General features: G+C 42.0%; 1 protein-coding gene across 11 annotated transcripts in view; it reads left to right on the forward strand.

The window, feature by feature from the left end:
* The window catches only part of WIPF2 (WAS/WASL interacting protein family member 2), a 49,808-nt gene that overhangs the window by 13,086 nt on the left and 12,870 nt on the right, over positions 1-23,852 (forward strand). For 3 of the 11 annotated variants that reach the window (XM_029929309.1, XM_029929304.1, XM_029929311.1), the window contains 4 exons: positions 12,709-12,840; positions 20,014-20,146; positions 20,850-20,966; positions 21,300-21,956. In XM_029929309.1, the coding sequence (XP_029785169.1) occupies positions 12,778-12,840; positions 20,014-20,146; positions 20,850-20,966; positions 21,300-21,956 (970 nt within the window). In that variant the 5' untranslated portion in view covers positions 12,709-12,777. Of the gene's footprint in view, positions 1-6,998; positions 7,024-7,054; positions 7,198-8,806; positions 8,847-12,573; positions 12,625-12,708; positions 12,841-15,935; positions 16,241-20,013; positions 20,147-20,849; positions 20,967-21,299; positions 21,957-23,852 lie in introns of those variants that run through there. The other 8 variants (XM_029929308.1, XM_029929306.1, XM_029929307.1 and 5 more) reach the window with 8 other exon arrangements.

Below are 23,852 nucleotides of genomic sequence, written 5' to 3' on the forward strand. Positions count from 1 at the left end.
CCTGAGCTGAAGTCAGATACTTGACTGACTGAACTACCCAGGTGCCCAGAGGGGATCTCTTTCTTATACAGACTTTTAATCAGTTCTCCTGTTTTAGGCCCTCCAAGGCCCCTCTGTCCAGAGGTACCAGGTGCCTTCAGTTTCTTTTCTGAGCTTTTTCTGAGATTCTGTGGTGGGAATCTACTTTCTGCTTCAAGTGTTTAACTTTTTCCTTTCTGTGAAATTATTTGTCCCCAGTGCCTGTGCTTTCCAGCTTCCAAAATTTTGTTGACATCTTTGTGCTGTTCCATCCTTCCCTTTTCTTCATTTTTATTTTTATTTTTAGGTTTCTGCCTTTAAAAAATCCCTTTCCTGTCATTTTAATGGTGTTTCATGAGGGAACACTGATAAATGCATGCAACACATTTATGTTGACCCAGCATATTCATCAGCTTGTCCTTGTTGCTTTCCATGCAGACATGGTAGTGTTCGTGGAGTTGATTATTAGATTATTAATACTCTTTCAAAAAAAAATACTCTTTCAGAACAATGGTTTTCAGACTTCCCTAATACCGAGGATGACTTAAGGTGTTTGTTAAGTATACAGGTCACCAGATCTCTGTAGGGTCCAGGAGAGAGAGAGAGTGAATGAGAGAGAGAGAGAGAGAGAGAGAGAGCGCGCGTGCGTGCTCACACGTGCATATGCTCACGCACAATCTGTTTTAAACAAATGCCCTAACAAGTGTCTTATCTTCATGAAGGTTTGGAAACTGTTTTAAAAGGGGAAAGATTTATGCAATCTGAAGAGAAACCAGAGTGTTGGAAACTGTTTTAGAAGAGCCTTTTAAGCCATTTATTGCTCCCAAGTCTCTGAGGCAAACTCCTCAGGCTCCACCTACTATTGCTTTTGTATTCAGACCATGTTTTAGTCTGTCTGGCTTTGGTCTGGATTTCTAAATTAGAATGTGTGTCCTTCATCTGATTAACTCCTCTCTTCTCTGGTTAAATGCTGGCTGAAGTTAATAACTTTGGCCTTGTGTGACTCCCAATTTTTTAGCCAGCACTTCTAGACCCATTGGTTCCTGGCCTGTGTGGGTGAGGAGGAAAATATTAGTTATGAACATTGGGCTACTCTCTGCATCATTTTGCTGTCCAAATCCATGAGTCTGTTCAATTTTTTTGGTGAAGTGGGAAATTGACATAAGGCTTTGAAAACAGATGTACTAATTACCTGCCTTGGACTAGTGCAGAATCACGTTTGGAGATGTTAAAGGATGTGATTTGAATTTGTCTGTAACTTTGATAATATGAAAGGGCACATTCTGGTCTCCTTTTTGTATTATGGATCCCTAAGGCCTAGAAAGGAAATATGGTTGTACTGCCAATCTGTAAGGCATCCGCAAATGTTTGCAGCTGCTCCTTGGTTGCTGTGAATTGCTTGGCAGTCAGAAACCAAATAGTAAACGTCTTATAATGCAGAGGCCTAGTGTAGGATCTTAGTTCTTAGTTCTTGGAAATCTGTGGCTGTTATTAGCTAAAATACAGCCTGAGAAAGTCATGTTGGCTCTGGCATAGAGCTGATGTACTTCCTAAGATGAACAGCTCCAGAGAAATGGCTCTAATATGTTTTGCAAGTTCTTCTGAAACAGTTTTGGTGAATGAAGCCACAAAAATGGTGCTAAATCTAAAGTGTTACTGTCTGCTAGATTATTGATCTCTGGCTGTGTTAAAAGCACTGCTTTGAACTATTACTGATTTATTGCAGTTGACTGTTTTCTGTGTATGTTCCCCCACCTTTCCAGTACTTCAGTGTTTTCAGGTTAACGGGATTTTTCTCTTTGTTTTGAGGGATGTTGTAGGTTCTGGTGAGGTTGTTCTCTAACCTCTGTTGAGGATAATTTTCAGACATTTAATTTACTCTTGATCTTGCATTAGTTAATCTCTAGCCATCTGTTTTATGAAGCCATTCTTTGCAGCTGTGGTTATTTAACTGAACACAAGACTAGACTTCTCATTGATTTGTCATCATTTTTAGATGAGAGGAGTTGGCTGCTGGGCCACCCTGTATCTGGGAATAACCCGTGGCTCCTAATACATATTACATTACGTAGTATGTGCATAAGTAGACTTCTGAGTTTATGTTTTTAGAGCTTTAAACAAATCTAGGAGAAGAGGAAAGAGTCATATTAGGGGAAAAGCTGCATCATGGGGTGTATAATTCCTTATGTTGCTAGAGAAATTATGTAGACAGGATTTCCTCACATAGTTACATATCTCTCTTCTGCCTCTTTTCTCTTTCAAAGTTGTGTACTACTTGTAACAATGGAAAGTCATTGATGTTGAGAATAAAAATCCAGCTTTAGTTGTAGAAGTTGTAGGATTTTTGTTTAAATACTCAGAGTGTGTATGTAATTTTTTATTACAGTTTCAGATCAGTCATATTTACTGCATAGTTGGATTTCCATGATGGAAAATGCCTGCAGTTGGAAAAACGATTTTTTTCCCCTTCATGGAGTAACCTTGGAGTTTTAATTTATTCCGTCTCTATGCATGATAGAACTCTGTTTCACCAGAGGTTTGAATGAATTGAATTTCAAGGGGAAGGCAGCACCTTTTCCATTGAGAGAAGAGAGCTGTGGATTATTTTTAAACTATATAAAGCCTTTTTTTCAGGTTGGTGGGAGGGTGGTAAAATATCTGTGACATGAAAGTTATTCTAGTCTGTTTCTTTGTATTTTAGAGAAACCAAAACGCTTTAGTGGAAACCCTCCACTGTATTCTATCCTAGAACACATGAAGGCGTGTTCATAATTCTGTGTTGACATCAGTTCCCACGTAATTATAGGGACCTGTTGTTCGGTTCATTAGTCTCCTGTAGTGCCATGTGAATACTCTTAGGTAGCTCCTGGCACTTCTCCCATGTTGGAGTTCTTTGGTTTGGGAACTGGATGCCCTTGTGTTTACTGTGGTAATGAGCTCCTACCTCGCGATACTGTCTGTATTGCTTTTCAGGAGCAAAACTGAAGGGCAGGTGGACAGGCAGATCGAGTACCTTCAGGTGATTTTTAACCCTGGAAAGCTTCCAGTTAGTATCTACGTCCCTAGCTGTGCTTAAGCTAAGAGATCAAGTACAGTCTGTGGGATTAATGAGATAACTGATTGCTTTGGGCATGAAACTATTGGTTGGTCTAAACTTCTTTGGTATAGGCATGTTGGATGGAGAAGGAGACTGCCTTTAAGGGATTTGGAGAATGGTCTGTAAGGCCCCGGATTTCATCTTCTAACACTCTTGTCTGTATTTTGTTCCAGCTACCCTGGCTTTCTTAGTAGTTCTGACACATGACAAGCTCATTCTCATCTCAGGAACTTTTTATTTGCCGTTTTCAAATTCTTTTTGGAATACTCTTCCCCCAGATGGTCTTAGGAGTTGCTGTGCCCATGGAGAAACTTTGTGGAGAGCTGGCCCCACTCCCTGCAACCCCATCTAAGAGAACACTCCATCATACTCCTAGTTTCAGCCTTTCTGATTTTTTTTCATTTTTTTTTATCAGTAACTGAAATATGAGATTATATTTGTTTCCTCGTTTATCTCTTCTAGAGTATAAGCCCCAAGACTGTAGAAACTTGTTCAGCCTCTAGAACTAGGTTTATCAACCTCAGCATTATTGACATTTTGGGCTAGATGATTCTTTTTTGTAGGGGGCTGTCCTGTGCATTATAGAATGTTTTCTATCCGCTAGACACCAGTAGCATCCCCCAACCCCCACCCCCAGTCATGACAGTCAAAAATGTCTGTAGACATTGCCAAGTGTCTTGTGGGGGACAAAATCATTCCAGCTTAGAATCATTGTTACAGAACAGTGCTTTGACACCTGGTGAAAGCTTAAGAAATATTTTCTGAGGGACGTCTGGGTGACTTAGTTGGTTAAGTGTCTGGCTGTTGATCTCAGCTCGGGTCATGATCTCACAGTTTGTGGGTTCAAGCCCTCCATCGGGCTCTGGGCTGACAAGTGCGGAGCCTGCTTGGGATTCATTCTCTCTCTTTCTCTCTCTCTCTCTCTCTCTCTCTCTCTCTCTCTCTCTCTGCATGTGTGCTCTCTCTTCTCGATCTCAAAATAAATAAACAAACTTAGAAAATATTTATTGAATGGATCAACTGATGGGTGCTTAATAAATATCACTGTGGTAGATGAATTCATGAATGATTGAATTTAGCAAGTTAGAAAAATTTCGAACACTGAACTACGCACAGTCTCATATTTCTTCCTTTCCGCTTTTTCATAGATATCCATTCTTTTTCTCTTTCTGGCACATTGTCCATCCTTTATGTCTTTTTTCCACTACTCAGACTTGTTTGCTCTTTCAGACAGTTGTACTCTTAAATTTATTTTCGTTCAGTTCAACACATTACTGCTGAATACTTTGTGCTGTAAACTACTTAAAAAAAACTATAGGAAAGATGCAATGCTGTCTGTGCTTAAGAGCTCATTGAGTTAGGGGTACGTGCAACTCTTTTATCAGGGTTGTGGATTTAAGCCCCACATTAGGTATGGAGATTACTTACAGACAAAACCTTTATTTAAAAAAAAAAGCTTATTGGGTTAAATGGACATAGATATATGAAATGTTCCTCTAAATTTAATTCTTAGTTCAGAGTAATGTCTACACTGGTACTGATGGGTCAACATGGGTTATTTGAGTCAGTAGTTAAGTGCTTATCAGAATGGGGTGAAATTGCTCATGAATTTGGAATCTAGTTTCAACAAAAATCTGTCCATTCACTTTTTACTTTTTGTTGTTGTTGTTGTTGAAGTAGGTTTCATGCCCAGTACGGAGCCCAGTATGGGGTTTGAACTCAAGACCTGAGCTGAGATCCAAGAGTCAGATGCTTAACCAACTGAGGCATCCAGGCACCCCTGCTTTTTACTTACTTTTATTTGTTGCAGTTACCCTTGGTTTCTTCCTATTCTGTTTTGTCTAAAACCTGGTTGGGAAATAATACAAAATGGAGTTGTTCATTTTGAACTTGTTTGATGTAAATGTTTCTAGGGTTTATTGTGTTGATTCATCACACAATATCTGTGCTTGGAAAGTCTTGCCACCTACTTACCTGGGTTATTGAACCACATTAGGCAAGGCTGTAGTTCCTTCTGGCTCAGATTATTATTATTATTATTATTATTATTTTTAAATGTTTTATTTACTTTTGATACATAGAGAGACAGAGCATGAGGGGGGGGGGCAGAGAGAGAAGGAGACACAGAACCGGAAGCAGGCTCCAGGCTCTGAGCTAGCCGTCAGCACAGAGCCCAACGCGGGGCTTGAACCCACGAAGGTGAGATCTGACCCGAGCCAAAGCCAGAGATTTAACCGACTGAGCCACCCAGGTGCCCCCTGGCTCAGATTAAAGTACACCAAACAAAAATTGCATTCTGTATTATGCTACTTTCTTTGTCTCACCACACCTGATTTTCTGTTTCTGCCAAACATTTATGTTCCTTCTCTGATACTGTTAGATTTATTTTGCTTTGAACTGTTGGATCAGAAGAATTCCTTTGAGGGGAATGTCTGGAACCTTTCCTCTTGAAGACACAGCTAGCTCTCTTTTCTTTAGATGATCTAGAGACAGAGTAGGCAGAGTTCTGGTCTTTTATTAAAAAAAAATTTTTTTCTTAACATTTATTTATTTTTAAGAGACAGATCATGAGCAGGGGAGGGGCGGAGAGGGAGGGACACACAGAATCCGAAGTAGGCTCCAGGCTCTGAGCTGTCAGCGCAGCCCAACGCAGGGCTTAAACCCACGAACTGTGAGATCATGACCTGAGCTGAAGGCAGACGCTCAACTGATTGAGCCACCCAGGTACCTCGAGTATTGGTCTTTTAGAGAGTATCTTGAAATGTCTCTTTCATCTGTCTCTCTGCTTCTTTATACTAGGGAGAGGTTTAATAGGATAGTAAAGAACATGTTTTTAAGAAAGAGAGAGGGTTCCCTGGCTGGCTCAGTTGATAGAGCACGTGACTCTTGATCTTGGGGTCGTGAGTTTGAGCTCCATGTTGGGCATAGAAAGTACTTAAAAAAAGAGAATTTTCTTATTGAGATTCCAAATTCATATTCATTTAACTGATTCTTGTAAGGCAGAAGGTAAGGCTCTTGAGACTTCACTGAGGGAGGCAGCCTACTTTTTAAGGTGAGTTTTTTCCTTCTTTTATGGGATTTTGTTGGGTACTTCAGTACAAAAACTGTAATTTACTAGGTAATCAAAGCTGAGATGAAAGGAGAGTGCTGTTACCTAAGGTCTCTCAGAATGAAAGTGTACGGCATTAAGATTTAGAATTAAAACATCATTTTTCTTTTAAAAATGACTTATAATTGAGACTTGAGGTTCTATTTTAATGTTTACTCATTTTTTTGAGAGAGAGAGTATGAGCAGGCGAGGGGCATAGATAGAGTGGGACAGAGGATCTGAAGCAGGCTCTGGGATGACAGCAGCAAGCCTGATGCTTGGCTTGAACTTAAAAACCGTGAGATCATGACCTGAGCCAGTCAGGTACTCAACTGACTGAGCCCCCCAGGTGCCCTGAAACTTGAGTTTTATAATGGCAGATGCCATTTCAACAAAGGCCCCAAATGGTATTAGTAACTAGAAGATCTCTGAGGTCATTTTAAATATATGAAAATAAGAACAACTATGTTAAATTCATTTATCAAATGTGAAAGGTTGATGTCTTTTTTTTCCTTTTTAGAGAGAGAATGCTTTGCAGAGGGGGGGAGAGAGAATCTTGAGCAGGCTTCACGTCCAATGCGGAGCTCAAGCTCAATGCAGGGCTCAAACCCATGACCCTGGGATCGTGACCTGAACTGAGATCAAGAGTTGGATGCTCAACTAACTGAGCCACCAAGCGACCCTAATTCTTTTTTTTTTTTTTTTAAAGTAGGCTCCACACTCAGCATGGAGTCCAATGTGGGGCTTGAACTCAACGACCCTGAGGTCAAGAACTACGCTGAGATTAAGAGTTGGACACTCAACTGACTGAACCATCCAGGTGCTCTAATAGCAACTCAGCATTTTTTTTTAAGATCTTATTTTTAAGTAATTATACCCAACATGGGGCTCGAACTTAGAACCTGGAGATCAAGCGTCCCTTACTCTACTGTTTGAGCCAGCCAGGAGCCCCTTCGATGTCTTTGTACTCAGGAAGTCTCCTGCTCTTAAAAATGTAAGAATACGTATTTGGAATGAAAATTAGGAAACTGAATAGAAAAATAGGTTTTGTCTTTTGAGGAACAGAAGAGAGTGCTTTTTTAAAGTGCATTGTTTGAATTTTATGAAGACTTATCTCTGAGTTCTGTGATAAATTTGACATCAGAAAGATTTGAAATAACTGCTTTCTGATCTTGATTTAAAAGAGACGGACCCCTGAGAATGTGAACGAAAGCTTATTCTATTATGCCTTTCAAGGCAGAAGGGCCTGAGAACTGGTTTGTTGAGGAACTGCAGGCCGCCTCACAATAATTCTGAAGATCAAGGACTCTGGAGAACACAGATGGGGAGGTTTTGTCGTTCTCATTTAAAAGATCAGAACGGAAAGGCTTAACATTGTGTAGAGAACCCTCTTTTTAGGTTTAGGTTTAATCTCAGGAATGTTAGTTTTTAAAAATTGCAATAGACAGTGCTTTCAGAAGGGCTGGAATTTGTCCTTTGATTAAAAGTAGCTGGTCACGGGGCACCTGGGTGGCTCAGTTGGTTGAGCATCTGACTCTTGATTTCAGCCCAGGTCGTGATCCCAGGGTCTTGGGATTGAGACCCAAGTGGAGCTTGTTTAAGATTCTCTCTCCCTCTGCCTCTCCCCTCTGCTTGCACATGCACACTCACACATGCTTTCTCTAAAAAAAAAAAAAAAAAAAAAAAAAAAAAAATTAAAAAAAATTAAAGTAAAAATAGTTGGTCACTAAAACTTGTTACTCTGTTATAAAACTTTATGTACTGTTTTTGGTTCCCTTGTTTTTAACTAAAAGCAGTTCTCAAAGTAGACCCTCTGCCTTGGATTAGTGATTGTTATCCAACTTAAACTAGTTTGACTAAAGCTTTTAGGAATTTTCAGGAGAAGGAATGTTGTATTAATGTAAATTTACTTAAGTTGGGCTGTTCTTGGGAAGCCTACAGAGAGCTGCTTGTGTTCTGTTAATAAAACAGAAATTTGGAGTGGGTTAAACTTTCATTTGGGGAAGACAGTAGAAAATTATTAAACCAAACCAATTTCCAGCGCAAATGTTTTCTGTCGTGATTAGTGAAATAGCAGATTGGAAGTGTTAGGTTTGATTCCTAATTCTGCAGTTTACTCCAGAATGATCTCGGGCAGTTGCCCTTAGATCAGTCTTTTTTTCTAATGTGCATCCATGTAATTGTGCCCGCTCCTGGAGCTTTAGTGTCCTCACCTCTGCCGTAGTGCCTCACTGTGTAAGTGTCAGTTACAGGAGCGTGTCGCACATGCCGGCTTTATGGAGGCAGAGAGGTTGAGAAGCACTGCTGGTTGTCGACACTAAAACCTGTTACTTAATGAAGGAGATGTTTTTTAATGGATCTGTTTTGCAATTGGAGTTTGAAGGTGTCTATAACTGTGTAATTGATATAAGTGGTCTTTTCCAGTGGATTGCTTTATAAAAAGATTTGCCTTGCTAGAAAATTACTGTTTTGCCTAGTAAATGATGCTCGCTCACTGTAAGGCTTAAGGTGTTCTTCTAGATCATTTGTTACCTTGTAGCATGTAGGTTGGATCACCTGTGGATATGAAAAGAATTAGAGATTTGTCTGAATCTCTTTTCCAGGTCATTCTAGGAGATCATTTCAGTCATGGCAATGGCAAAGGTAGGTAGAACTGGAAACTTGGAAAAGGCAGAAATTGAGGTGACTGGAATTAGTTGAAAATTTTTGTTTCTGAATAGATTATTTTTTCCTGTTATTTTCTGTTAGCTTCTAATTTTTTTAAACTTTATTTATTTTGAGAGAGGGCATGAAGGGGGAAGGGGAAAGAGAGAATCCTAAGCAGGCTCCACACAGAGTCCAGTGTGGGGCTCCATCTCACAAACTGTGAGATCATGACCTGAGCTGAATTCAGGAGTCAGACACTTAACCAACTGAGCCACCCAGGTGCCCCCTGCTAGTTTTTTCCAATAGAAATTTTTTTTCATCTCCATATCTTTCTTTTATTTTAAATTTGCATGCCCCCCCATTATAGGTAGATCATGAGGATCTACTATTTTGATCAATTTTTTTAATTAAAAATTTTTTTAAGTTTATTTATTTTGAGAGAGAGAGAGAGTGAGCAGGGGAGGGACAGAGAGGGAGACAAAGAATCCCAAGTAGTCTTCGCTCTGTCAGCACAGAGCTTAATGTGGGGCCTGAACCCACAAACTATGAGATCATGATTTGAGCTGAAACCAAGAGCCAGACACTTAACTGACTGAGCCACCCAGGTGACCCTATTTGATCCAAATTAAAAAAAATTTTTCATTTTTATTTTTTAGAGAGAGAGAGAGTGCAAGTGGGGGAGAGGGGCAGAGGGAGAGAGAGAGAACCTCAAGGAGGCTCCAGGCTCAGCACAGAGTGTGGCATAATGCTCTGTCCCATGGCCCTGGGATCATGACCCGAGCCAAGATCAAGAGTCAGGTGTTCAACTGACTAAGCCACCCAGGTGCCCCTATTTTGATCAGTTTTTAAAGCCTAGTATGTTTGATCTGTGGCAAAGAAAAACTAAACTTAGCTTTGGAACAAGAAATGAGAAGGTGTTTCCCTTGGAGAGCAGTCAACTGCTTGATTCTTGAACCGGGTTCAGACACCATTCCCCACGGGAACCATCTAGCCAGAGTACTGTCTAGTTCTTTGTGACTCGAGCAAAAAGCTCTTTGGGCATCCAGCCTACAGTGGCATTATTGGAAGGGTTGGGATTTTGAAGACCTTCTCAGTCATGTTACTGATCAAATTCTGCCCACCTCTAACGATTCTTGGTTTTTTAGAACCTTTGAAATAATTTGCTCTTTCTTTTCATCATTGAGGAAGTGTTTACGTGGTTTTGAGAGCACTGAGAGGAGTGTTCAGTGGGATCCTTTGTTCACAGGGAAATTTCGATCCCCTTGTGAAGAGTTCAGAGCCAGACTTCCTCAGGGGCTTGCCGTGCTGGTACACATGGTCTCCGGTCTGTGCTAGGGGCTACTTGTGAGATTTCTTGGGTCCTAATCGAATCACCTTGCTTTTCTGGAAGCGGTTTTTCCATGGATTACTTGGTGAAGTTGATTACCCTGTCTTGAACCTCTCTTGTCCTCTGTAAGTTGTGCTCTCAGTGCTAATATTATTTTGGCTTTTATTTGGGGGGAGAGAGAGGTCAAGAAATGGGATTCCCTTGGGACAGCTTTTTGGGGGAGTTTTGCTCTTGACTTTTGGTTTTATCTTTGCCCCCTACTTTAATGTCTTAGGGTAATCTTATTTGTAAAATGGGAATCACCTACAGACTGTTAATAATTGGGGGACAGCTGGGTAGTTTTTTTTGTGTGTGACCTGAGGAGCTAAATTCCCACATGGTGTTTATGCTCTGATCAGATTCCAAGGATGTGACTATACTAGGGGTCAGTAAACCAGCCCATGAGTCAGATCTGGTCTATGGTGTGTTTTTATATGGCCTATGAACTAAATGGTTTTTATGTTGCTAAAATATAAAAATATAGTTTTAAAATGTAAAAATCAAGAGTGAAAAGATAGGCCACAGACTGGGAGAAAAATATTTGCAAGAGACATATTTGATAAAGGACTGTTACCCAAAACAAAGAACTCTTAAAACTTGACAATAAGAAAACAACCTTATTAAAAGCTGTGCAAAAGGCCTGAACAGACACCTCACCAGAAAAGATATACAGATGGGAAATAAGCCTATGAAAAGGGGTTTAACTTCATACATTATCAGGGAATTGAAAATTAAAACACTGAGACAGTGCTGCTACACACCTGTCTAAAACACTGACAGCACCAAATGCTGGCAGGGATGTGGAGCAGCGGGAACTCCCATTCATTGCTCGTGGGAATGCGAAATGATACAGTCACTTGGAAGACATTTAGGCAGTTTGTTATCCAGTGTAGCTCTTAACATATGATGTGGCAGTCACACTCAGTGGTATTTACTCAAATGAGCAAAAAATTTATGTCTACACAAAACCTGCACAATAATATTTATTTATAGCAGCTTTATTCATAATCGTTAAAACTTGGAAGCAACCAAGGTGTCTTTCAATAGGTAAATGGATAAACAAGCTGTTGTGCATCGGGACAATGGAATATTATTCAGCATTAAGAAGAAAGGTGTCAAGCTATGAAAAGGCATGGAGGAAACTTAAATGCATATTACTAATGGAAGCCAATCTGAAAAAGGCTACATACTCTATGATTCCAACTATATGACATTTTGGAAAAGGCAAAACTATGGAGACGGTAAAAAAAAGACCAGCAGTTAGGGGGAAAGGAAGGATACTAGGCAGAGCACAGATTTTTAGGGCAGCGAACTATTCTGTATGATAGTACAGTGGTGTGTAGTTGTCATTATACATTTGTCCAAACACAGAAAATATACATCATTGGGCACCTGGGTGACTCAGTCAGTTAAGCTTCTGACTTTGGCTCAGGTCATGATCTCACAGTTGGTGAGTTTGAGCCTCACATTGGGCTCTGTGCTGACATTTCAGAGCCTAGAGCCTGCCTCCGATTCTGTCTCTCTCCCTCTCTGTCCCCCCCTTTCCTTCTCAAAAATGAATAAACATTAAAAAAAAGAAAGAAAGAAAATACACATTGACAAGAGTAAGCCCTAATGTAAACTATGGACTCTGGGTGGTCATGAGGTATCAGCTCTATCAGATGGTTCACCGCAGGATGTTGATGACAGAAGCTGTGTATGTGTGTTGGGCGGTGGGTAGGGGGGACAGGGACATATGGGTACTCTCTGTACTATCGGCTCAATTTAGCTGTGAGCCTAAAATTACTTTTTTTTTTTTTTATTGTTTATTTTTGAGAGAGACAGAGTGCAAGTGGGGCAGGGGCAGAGAGAGAGTGGAGACACAGAATTCAAAGCAGGCTCCAGGCTCCGAGCTGTCAGCACAGAGCCTGCCTCAGGGCTTGAACTCATGAGCCATGACATCATGACCTGAGCCAAAGTTGGATGCTTAATTGACTGAGCCACTCAGGTGCCCCTAAAACTACTCTTAAAAATAAAATGTATTAAAAATTTTTATTAAGGGGCGCCTGGGTGGCTCAGTCGGTTAAGCCTCCAACTTCGGCTCATGTCAGATGTCACATTTGTGGGTTTGAGCCCCACGTCAGGCTCTGTGCTGACAGCTAGCTCAGAGCCTGGAGCCTGCTTCTGGTTCTGTGTCTCCTTCTCTCTCTGCCCCTCCCCCTCTCATGCTCTGTCTCTCTCTGTATCAAAAATAAATGAAACATTAAAAAAAATTTTTTTAATTTTTATTAAAATAAAGTCAAAGAATAAAATGTGACAGAGACCATATATGGCCTATAAAACCTAAAATATTAACGTTTCTTACCTGACCTTTTACAGAAAAAAATTTATCAAGCCCTAGACTGTATCACAGAAGAACTAGGAGAAGAGGTGCTTAATTTCTCCCTAAGTCTCCTGAGTACTCAGTGTCTCTGATGGCAGGGTTGTTCTTAAGAATTTCCATTTCATTTGCAGGTATATGAGTGACCCAAAGCTGCAAATTAAAACGGAGAGAAAGCAGTGCCAACTGCAAGCAGGGCAAGGATGCCAATTCCTCCTCCCCCTCCACCGCCCCCTGGTCCTCCTCCACCTCCCACTTTGAATCAGGTACGTACTCTTTCCATCTGGCTATTCCAAAACCTTAAGGGATACTTGGGCCTCCTGATGTATGACATAGAATACTCAAAGACCAGGATGGAGACTGAGTGAGTAAAGTCTGTCCTCATTAACTGGCTCTGATTCCTGACTGGTCCTCTTAGAACCACAATGGCTTATCTTGTTTTCTTGTCTCGGTTCAGTATAAATGGAGATTTGAACAAGTCGCATCAGAATAGGAACTAGTCTTTTGCCCCAAAAGTATTTATTCTACAGAGGTCTCTAGCATTGTTGAGAAAAGGGATGACAACTCCTAGTGGTTGTTTTCTTGCTACTGTTTCATCTCCTTTTCTTCTGTTCAGACCAGTTTGTCCTAAGGCCAAGTCCATTCAGTCTACTACACCATCAAAAAAGAAAGGAATTTCTGGAAAATATTAGTAAGAAGACGTAAAGGTTTAATAACAGAAGAAAAAAAGCAGTGTGGCTTCTGAACTGAAGAGGCAACCACTTTTACTATATGTGGATTGTGGTATCTGTTGTTAAATGAGAAAGAAGAAACTTGGATGCCTTCTTTCTTTCCTTTCTTCTTTTTTTTTTTTTTTTTTTTGGTTTTTATGTAATTTTTATACCCAACGTAGAGCTAAACTCAAAGCTTCAAGATCAAGAGTTTCATGCTTTACCACCTGAGCCAGCCAGGCACCCTTGCTTTATCTCATTTTTGTAAAATTTCGAAGCAAAAGGAACTTGAAGGAATAAATATCTTGGGGAGGGGGGTGTATGTATGTGTGTAACAGATGAGAAATAGTGCCATAAAGTGTCGGTGTATGTGTGTTTTAGATATTTAACAGATGAGAGGTAGTGCCCTAAAGAGGAAAAGTGACTTGCCTAGCTAATTTATTTTAGAAGCAGAACTAGAGTTCAGGTCTGCCAACTTGTTTTTTTTCTGTAAGTTCTGGTTTTCAGACATTTTGTTTGAGGATATGTATGAACCCCCTTTCTGGATGAAATTTTATGTGGAAGCCCAGTAAGTGAAATGGATAAAAGCAGAGCAGAGCTGCTCTGGTCATAGTGGAATTCAAGGACGCGGGGTTACTGCCCTGCATCGTGCTGTCTTAGTCATTTACTCAGTAGCCTTTTGTTGGGGGGGCACTTGGCATACAACTTAGAAGATCCAGGTAATTTTACTCTAGACTTCTTCCTGTATTGCTTGACTCTTTCCCAATAAGATTTATTTATACATGTATATAAACATGTAAACATGCAGATAAGAAAAAAAAAAGCAAATAAAATAAAAGTAACCTGTAATACCATTGCTCAGAAAAGAGAATTTCTGTCTTCAAAGGCTCCCCGCACAATGAGTGAGACAGACAAGTCAGCAGGCAAATTCCATGCTTCGCAGCGATAAATGAAGCCATGAAGCAGCAGGCCTCGCCTACCAGCTCTGGAGGGAGTGGAGGCAGTCAGAGAAGGCTTCTAGCCAGGAGGTGAAACTTGAGCAGAGTCTTAACAGATGAGTAACATTCAGCCAAAAAGCGGAGAGTGAGGGCAGGCAGACACTTGGTGTTGAGGAAGTAGAACGGCAGGGCGCTGATGTGTGGGAGAGCACGCCCAGGACTGGGTCATTGCTGGAGGGGTGCGGTGGGGAGTGCAGCTGGGGGTGCTGGCTGAGGTTTTGGATTTTTCACCAGGCAGTGATAGGGCGGTAGTGTTTTTTCAGCGGCAGGAATCACCTGACTGGGTGTGTGTTAGGAAAGTGTGGACAGTAGGTTGGGGTGGAGACTGGAGGCAGAAGCCTGTTATAGTTGAAAATCGAGACTTTGCACTAAAGCAGTGAGGATGGAAGAGATGAAGATGAGAGACAGTAAACTTTTTTTTTTCCAGTTTATAGTGAGAGAGCGCGCATGTGCACACATGCGTTCACGGGAGGGGCAGAGAGAGAAGGAGAGAGAGAATCTCAAGTAGGCTTTTGCATTGCTTGAACTCACTGTGAGATCATGACCTGAGTTGAAACTAAGTTGGATGCTTAACCAGCTGAACCAGCCAGGCGCCCCTAGAAAGTAAAATCTTTTAAAAAAAATTTTTTTTAAATGTTTTATTTATTTTTGAGAGAGAGAGAGAGACAGTGTGAGCAGGGGAGGGTCAGAGAGAGACGGAGACACAGAATCTAAAGCAGGCTCCAGGCTCTGAGCTGTCAGCAAAGAGCCCGACGCGGGGCTCAAACCCATGAATCGTGAAATCATGACCTGATCTGAAGCCAGACACACTCAGGTGCCCTGGGAAAGTAAAATCTTAAAGAGTTTGTGACAGATGTAAAATTGAGGAAGAGAAAGGAAGTTGGAACGACTAGTTTAGGGGCCTGAACGATGGTGGTGTTTACAAAGAGGAATAGGTTTGTGGAGGAGGATGTGAACTCAATTTTGGGTATGTTTAGTAATGTTTTAATAATTTTCTCTTTACAAAAGTAATGAGTCAAGAAATTTATGAACTATGACTGGGATGCCTGGTTGGCTCACTCAGTAGAGCATGGGACTCTTGATCTTGGGGTTGTGAGTTTGAGCCCCACAGTGGGCATAGGAAAAAGAAAGAAATTGCGGCCCCTGGGGTGGCTCAGTTGGTTGAGCATCTGACTCCTGATTGCAGCTCAGGTCATGATCCTCGGGTCAGGGGATTAAGTCCGCACTGGGCTCTGGGCAGACAGCGTGGAGTGTGCTTGTGAATCTTTTTCTCCCCTTCTTTCTGGCCCTTCCCTCCTCTCTTTCTCTATCTTAAAATAAATAAACATTTAAAAAGGAAAGACATTAGGGTGGGGGAAAGGGGAAAATGGGTGATGGGCATGGAGGAGGGTACTTGTTGAGATGAACACTGGGTGTGTTTTTTTTTTAATTAAAAAAAAATTTTTTTAAATTTATTTTTGAGAGACGAGAGAGACAGCACGAGCAGGGGAGCGTCAGAGAGAGAAGGAGATACAGAATCTGAAGCAGGCTCCAGGCTCTGAGCTAGCTGTCAGCACAGAGCTTGATGCAGGACTCGAACCCATGAACTGTGAGATCGTGACCTGAGCCGAGGCCAGACGCTTAACTGACTGAGTCACCCAGTGTTATATGGAAACCAACTTGACAATAAACTATAGAAAAATAAAAAAAATAAGAAAGACATTTATTAACTATGGGTAAATATAAAGTATAAGTATAAAGGATTATGTTTAATCCAATGATTCATAATAGTTTTGTGTATATCCCTCCCCTACCTCCCTCCCTTTTATCATCTACTTTTTTAAAAAGGAGGCTGTGCTATATATACATACTGATTTGTTTTGTTTTCTTTTCCCCTCCCCCACGCTGCTATGCGTGCTGAGTTCTAATCTGCTCTTACTCATTAATACTTCGTGAATGGCTTCTCACATCATTAAATGGTTAGTGATATCATTAAAAAAAACTTTTTACAGTACTAAAAATGTGGAAATAATTCGAGAATGCCAATAAAAATGGAAAATATTAAACTGTTAGTAATTAACCTTTGTGAGTATTTTATGTTTTATATATTTATGATAGGAAAACTAGAAAATTCAAGTAAATATAGAGAAGTATTACCCCAAATTAACTTTTATTAGTATCCTTCTATATCCTTCTGCAAATGTTCTATATATATGTACCTTGAAATTTAGCTACTGCTTTTATTGAGGTCTTTATACACCAGGCACTGTGCAGAGCTCTTGAAAAATATTACTTCTTTTTTAAATTTTGTAACTTTTTTTTTGAGGGGTAGGGAGGGAAGTGGGAGAGGGGCAGAGAGAGAGGGAAACACAGAATCCGAAGCAGGGTGTGGGCTCCCAGCTGTCAGCACAGAGCCCAACGTGAGGCTCGAACCTAAGAACAGCGAGATATGACCTGAGCCGAAGTTGGGTGCTTCACCGACTGAGGCACCCAGGTGCTCCGAAAAGTGTTATTCATTTAATTCTCAAAACTACCCTATGAGACAGGTTCTACTATTATTCCTGTTCTGTAGAAGAGAAAATGAATTTGAATCCTCTTAAGTGTATGGTTTTATAATGTTTTTTACTTGCCTGTATCACACACATTTGTTGCTGTGTATAGATATTTACTGCCACATCTTTAAGAACTTAACCAGCATTCCCTTCTGTGCGTATGCCATAAGCGTTCCTTTATTGTACATTTAGATTATTTTTAGTTTTATGCTATTATAAACCTTTTTGCTATTATTAACATATTTGTTTACTTCTCTAGTTTTAAAAAAAAATTTTTTTTTTTTACATTTATTTATTTTTGAAAGACAGAGACAGAGCACAGTGGGGGAGAGACATAGAGAGAAGGAGACACAGAATCTGAAGCAGGCTCCAAGCTGTCAGCACAGAGCCCAAAACAGGGCTTGAACTCACAAACTGTGAGATCATGACCTGAGCCGAAGTTGGACGCTTAACCGACTGAGCCACCCAGGGGCCCGAGATGGTTTCTTTTTTTTTTTTAAGTTTTCATTTACTTTGAGAGAGAGACAGCACAAGTGGGGGAGGGACAGAGAGAGGGACAGAAGAGAGAGAACCTCAAGTAAGTTTCATGCTGCCAGCACAGAGCCCAACATGGGGCTTGCACCCATGAAGCTGTGAGATCATGACTGGAGCCAAAATTAAGAGTTGGACCCTTACCCAACTGAGCCACCCAGGTGCCCCTCTACTTGTTTTATATTAAATTTAATTCCTGGAGGTAGAATTCTTGTGGTAGACTTTTTAAAGATTTTTGATACATAAACTACTTTCTAGAAAGATCATACTAATCCGTCTTACTCCAGGTGTGACAAGAGAGTACCTGTTTCCCTGAACCGGTACGACCACCATAAGACAGTGACTCACTCTTCACATTTCTGTGAGCTTCCCCAGTGTGTCGGGCACTGTATGGATGACAGTGACCGGTGGACCCCGCCTTCCTGCAGCTAGCAGTCTCCTGTTAGAATTTTAACTTTTACCAGTTTCATTGGTAAATGATGATACTATGTTTTGGCCTAAAAATTTTTTTTGTAGTTGAATTTTTTTTTTTCATATTTGCTGGTTCTTCTTCATATTTACACAGTTCATATCCTTTGCTTATTATCCTGTTGATTTATAAGTCCTCTTTATGTTAATGCTCTATAGATTTAGGATATTACCTTTATGTATTACAGATGACTTTTCCTTCTAGCATATAATCTGTTATGTTATATTTCTGTGCAGTCTATTATATTCCTGTGTAAATAAAAGTCTTTCAGTCTTTCCCTGTATTTTAGTTGTCATATCCTTCCCCTTGTGTATTATTCCATATAGTACTTCTATGATTTCTTTTTACATTTACATTAATTTTTTTTAATCTTTAATTTTGAGAGAGAGAGAGAGACAGAGTACAAGTGGGGGAGGGGCAGAGAGAAGAGGGAGACACAGAATCAGAAGCAGGCTCCAGGCTCTGAGCTGTCGGCACGGAGCCCGACATGGGGCTTGAACTCAAACTGTGGGATCATGACCCAAGCCAAAGTTGGACACTTAACCGACTGAGCCACCCAGGCACCCCTATGTTACATTTTATAACTCAGCTAGAATTTGTTTGAGAAGAAGCTGTGATGTAGGGGTTTAACTTTTTTCCCCCTCAAATTAACCAGCTATTATCAGTAGCTTATATTTAATAATCTGTGTTTTCTGCACTGCTAAAATACACTTTTATTATTTCTTACATTGACCTAGGTTTGTTTATGGACTTTGTGTTTTGTTCCATTTATCTAGCTGTCTGTCCCTGTGCTCCTGCTGTAGTCGGTCCTAGCTTTTGGTGGCACACGTCCCATTTTCTTAGTTTTTTTCCTATGCTTAATCTTCCAGATGGATTTTAGAATTCGTTTTTTAATGGTTTCCAAAAAATTCCGTTGTGTGGTTAATTTTAAAAGCTGTACATTTAAAAATTGTGTAAGGAACATGGTATGATGTGTTGCATTTTAGGTATGTGTGGGATATTCATTTGGAGATGTTCTGTAGACTTTGGCACACATGGATACGAAGCGCAGGGCCAGGGGTGGCCACGAGATAGAAAGATAGGAGGTACTTGGGCTTGTCGGTGGTATTCATCCATGGGACTGGATGAGCTTGTTTGGGGAGGTTTAGATGGAGGCTGAGGATAAGGCTCTGAAATGGCATTTAAGAGGTAGGTGGAAGGTGAAGAACTCATAAAGAAATATATAGGGGACGCCTGGGTGGCTCACTTGGTTAAGCGGCCAACTTTGGCTCAGGTCATGATCTCACGGTTCATGGGTTCGAGCCTCATGTCGGGCTCTGTGCTGACAGCTGGGAGCCTGGAGCTTGCTTTGGATTCTGTGTCTCCCTTGCTGTCTGCCCCTCACCACCCCCCACACATTCTGTTTCTCTCTCAAACATAAATAAACATTAAAAAAAATTTTTTTTTTAATGAAAGGAATATGTTGTTGGAAGAGACAATAGGGAAAGCGGGAAAGACATGGGCTTTACACAATCAGACCAGGTCTGCAGTTACTAACCATGTAACAGTACCTTTTCTAAACCTTCACTTCCTCAATTTTAGAATAGGAATAATATGGTCTATTTTATAACATTGTTTAGAAGATAAAGTAATAGAAAAAAAGAAGATAAAGTCATAGGGAAGCAATAAGGTCTGTTAGTTGAAATAAGATAGGCATTTTAGAGTCACTGTCTGGGTTTGGATCCTTGCTTTACTATGTGCTGGGTACATGGCCTCAGGGAACTATTCAAATATTCACACTTTCCAAATGGGTAGTGATAAAAATACCTACTTCATAAAAATATTTCAAGATTTAAATGAGATAACAGAAGTAACATGCTTAACTTGAGGCATAGTAGGGACTCAGTCAGCGTTTGCCTTGGTACATGTAAAGTGTCTGACCCACAAGCCCAGCACACAGGTACTCAGTCAGTATTAGTGTAGGCCTCCTTCCTGAAGCTTCTGAATAGGATGGAGATCACACCCTTCTTCACAGAAGGCACAACAGGAAAAGGACTAAGAAGAATGAGAACGTACTTTGGTACTGATACTTCGCGCAGGGTCTGATTAGGTTAGAGGGGCATTAATGAAATCCATTTTGGCTTACGGTATTTATTTGTCCTAACCTGTAGTGAAGGGAACTATTTAGAATGAATAGTTCTATTTCCCCCTCTTCCTCCAGGCAAACACAGAGCCGCCCAAGCTGAGTAGAGATGAGCAGCGGGGTCGAGGTGCCCTCCTACAGGATATCTGCAAAGGGACCAAGCTGAAGAAGGTGACCAACATTAACGATCGGAGTGCTCCCATCCTTGAGAGTGAGTCTAAGCTTCATTTCCTAGTGAGCCAGGAGGGTCCCGGGATCAACTTGGAGACTTGGCCGACCTGTCATTTTTCTTGTTGGGTCTTGAGTGGGAAAGTTTTGTCCTTTGAGTTTTCTTTGAATGTTCTTTGGCCGGCTTTACATCTGGTCATTTGAATACCTTAGAATTTCTTTTTTTGACCTTTGGGAAGCGTTCTCTGGGGTAAAATTCTCTTCTTCTACTGTAACTAGTGCTTGGCTCTTCTCTGAGGAGACCATCGTATTACTAAAAACCACTAAGCTGAAGCCAGCTATAATTCTGTAATTGTCACAGGTGTCCATTCAGATAGGCTCTGGAGAGTTGTTCACACCTGGGTCCCTGAGTCATTGGCCCCCTTACCATCTGGGACTTGGAAGGATACTCGGCTGAGCCTATCTTTATCCTGATTTTCCCTCTGCCTTTCCTAAATAAGGGAAGTTTGGCTCCTTTTTCCTTTTGTTCTTTATCTTTCATCACAGTGAAGAGTTTTATCTCCATATGAAGCTGTGGATCTGAGCGGCCTAGGTTTTTTTTTTCTTTTTTTTTTTAATGCAAAGGCAAAAGCAAGATTGGTTTATTTGCAAATTAAAGCCCAAATAGAGGAGGGTTTCTCCTCAGGATTGACTCAGTCACCAGCTTGGAGCATGTGAAGTGAGAACTCTAACGGTGTGCTTTCCAGAACCCAAAGGAAGCAGTGGTGGTTATGGCTCTGGAGCAGGTGCCCTGCAGCCCAAGGGAGGTCTCTTCCAAGGGGGAGTGCCGAAGCTCCGACCTGTGGGAGCCAAGGATGGTTCAGGTATCTGACCAGTGCTTTCTTAGGAGATTTCCCAAGTGCAGTAATTCTAACTGGTCCCAAGTGGGTCATCTGCAGTTAAGGCGTGTGGGGCGTGTGGTAGAGGTGGGAGGAAGGAGAAGTGGGAGCAGGGGAGGGGTTACAGAGTAGAATACAGCCAAAGCGGAGGGATTAAATGTGTTCAGTTTGTATCAGCAGTATTTGTTTGGGCCCTGAGCCTGAAGCCAGATTAAAACCCAAAACTATATGGGCATTTACCCTGCTGCCATGCAAGTTACACTGAGGAGGCTGGGTAAAGGATATACTGACCGATACGTATGTGTGTTGTATTTGTAGAGAACCTAGCTGGTAAGCCAGCCCTACAAGTCCCCAGTTCTCGAGCTGCTGCCCCCAGGCCACCGGTGTCTACAGTCAGCGGGCGCCCTCAAGACGATACAGACAGCAGCCGAGCCTCGCTCCCAGAACTGCCCCGGATGCAGAGACCTTCGTTACCGGACCTCTCTCGGCCTAATACCACCAGCAGTACAGGCATGAAGCACAGCAGCTCAGCCCCTCCTCCGCCACCCCCAGGGCGGCGTGCCAACGCTCCCCCCACACCTCTGCCTATGCACAGCAACAAAGCCCCAGCCTACAACAGAGAGAAACCCTTGCCGCCCACACCTGGACAGAGGCTGCACCCTGGTCGAGAGGGACCTCCTGCTCCGCCCTCAGTCAAACCACCTCCTTCCCCTGTGAATATCAGAACGGGACCAAGTGGCCAGTCTCTGGCTCCTCCTCCTCCGCCTTACCGCCAGCCTCCTGGGGTCCCCAATGGACCCTCCAGTCCCACTAATGAGTCAGCCCCTGAGCTGCCACAGAGACACAATTCTTTGCATAGGAAGACACCGGGGCCTGTCAGAGGCCTAGCGCCGCCTCCACCCACCTCAGCTTCTCCCTCACTACAGAGCAATAGGCCACCTCCTCCAGCCCGGGACCCTCCCAGTCGGGGAGCAGGTAAGTGCCTGGAAGCACCTTTTTTTTCCTATCAGATGGAGAATTGAATGTATCTTCTCACCCTTTTCTCCAAAGTTCTCCTTCAGCAATTGAAGAAAAAAAGAATTTACTTACTCATTCAACACATTTACTGAGTGCCTTTTTATGTGTCAGACTCTGTTGTTACGGAAACAGCAATCAGTAGAAAAGACAGAAGATTCCTGTTCTCTGGACAGTCAAGCAAATAAATTAGTAAAAAAAAAAAAAAATTAGGGAAGTACAAAGCAGAGAAGGAGGGGAATAGAATCTACTGGTGATATTTTTATTGCAGGGGTGGGGCGCGAGTATGAAGTGACAGTCTGGCAAAGATCTGAAGAGAGTAAGCTAAGGAGTTATCTGGGAGAGTTAACTCTTAGAAGCATTGGGAACAGCAAATGCAAAGGACCTGAGACTGGGGACAGCAGGGAGGCCACTGTGGCAGGACTGGAATGAGTGAGGGGAAGTGCGCGCCACAGGACATGGAGATCAGGAAGCTCGATTTCCTCAAGAACACTGTAGGGCTTTGTCACGACTGCAGAGCCACTGGAGCCACTGGAACAAAGGAGAAGCATTGCTTCAGCTTCTAATCATTTTTTATTAACATTTTTTAAAAGCTTGTTTTTTTTCTTTTTGTTGTTGTTTTTTGAGAAAGACGGAGAGAAAGTGAGGGGGAGTGGCAGAGAGGAGACAGAATCCCAAGTAGGCTTTGCACTGTCAGCACAGAGCCTGATGTGGGGCTCAAACCACAAACTGTGAAGTCATGACCTGAGCTAAAGTCAAGAGTCAGTATGCTTAACCCTCTGAGCTACCAAAGCACCCTGTTGCTTTAGCTTTAGTGTTGAAAACGGACTGCAGGAGGACAAAGGTGGCAAAGGAGACCTCTTAGGAGGCTGTGGCAATAGACTGGGCAGATAGGATCACCGTAGGTTTGGGGGAAGAAGACAGGTGTTAGCTTTTGGACAAGTCAAGTTTGAGATGTCTGTTAGCCAAACACCAATTCATTATTCTCTCTTGGATGTCCGTCAGAGTTTGAAGTTGAGGGGAAGGATCTGGGCTAGAGAAATTTGAATGATGTTGTAAACCACATGTTGGGTGAATTCACGAGGGGAGCCAGTCTAGATAGAGAAGAGGTTGAGGCTTGAGGCCTGGGGCCCTCCTATATTACAGGTCACAGCGATGTATAGTAGCAAGCAGAGGAGCTGAGAAAGAGCCTCTAGTGAGGAAAACAGAAAACCAAGAGAATGCTGCAAGGATGCCAGGATGGGGTGATCCGCTGTGTCTGGGGCTGAAAACAGAATGACATTGGTGTTAGCAACATGCAGCCATCGGAGGGACCCACAAACGACACGATCCCCTTTGGTGCAGTTTCGGTGGAACAGTGGAGGCTGAGGGTGAAAGTCTAACTGGAATGTGTTTGGGAACTCAGGAATAGGAGGGGAGGAGTTGGAGACAGCAATGTAGACCTCTCCGTTTGCTTACAGGGGGAGTGGGGGTGGAGATAAATGGTTGCAGGAGGAGGACGTGAGAGTGAAGGTTCAGACCCTTCCTCCCCATTATGCAGTAGGAAGGGGGGAAGTTGCTTCAGTAATGTCCTGGAGAAGGCTGCAAGGAGTGGCTCTGATCCATAGGTAAGGGATTGGCCTTAGATAAGAACACTGTTCTTCTGTGGTCACTGGAAGGAAGGCAGAATGCATAGGCGTAGAAACAAGTGGGTAGGTGGGTGTAGTGATAGGAGCATGTGTAGTTTCTTCTGGTTTCTTGTTGGTGAAATGGAAAGCAAGGACATCTGCTGTGAATGAGGGGAGGGAAAGAGAGAAAGGGCCTGAGTGGTTGTCTAGGAGTGTGGGGCAGTGAAGTGTGCTGGGATAACCAGCAGCA

Source organism: Suricata suricatta, chromosome 17 (assembly GCF_006229205.1).
Source record: "Suricata suricatta isolate VVHF042 chromosome 17, meerkat_22Aug2017_6uvM2_HiC, whole genome shotgun sequence".
NCBI classification, from domain to species: Eukaryota; Metazoa; Chordata; class Mammalia; order Carnivora; family Herpestidae; genus Suricata; species Suricata suricatta.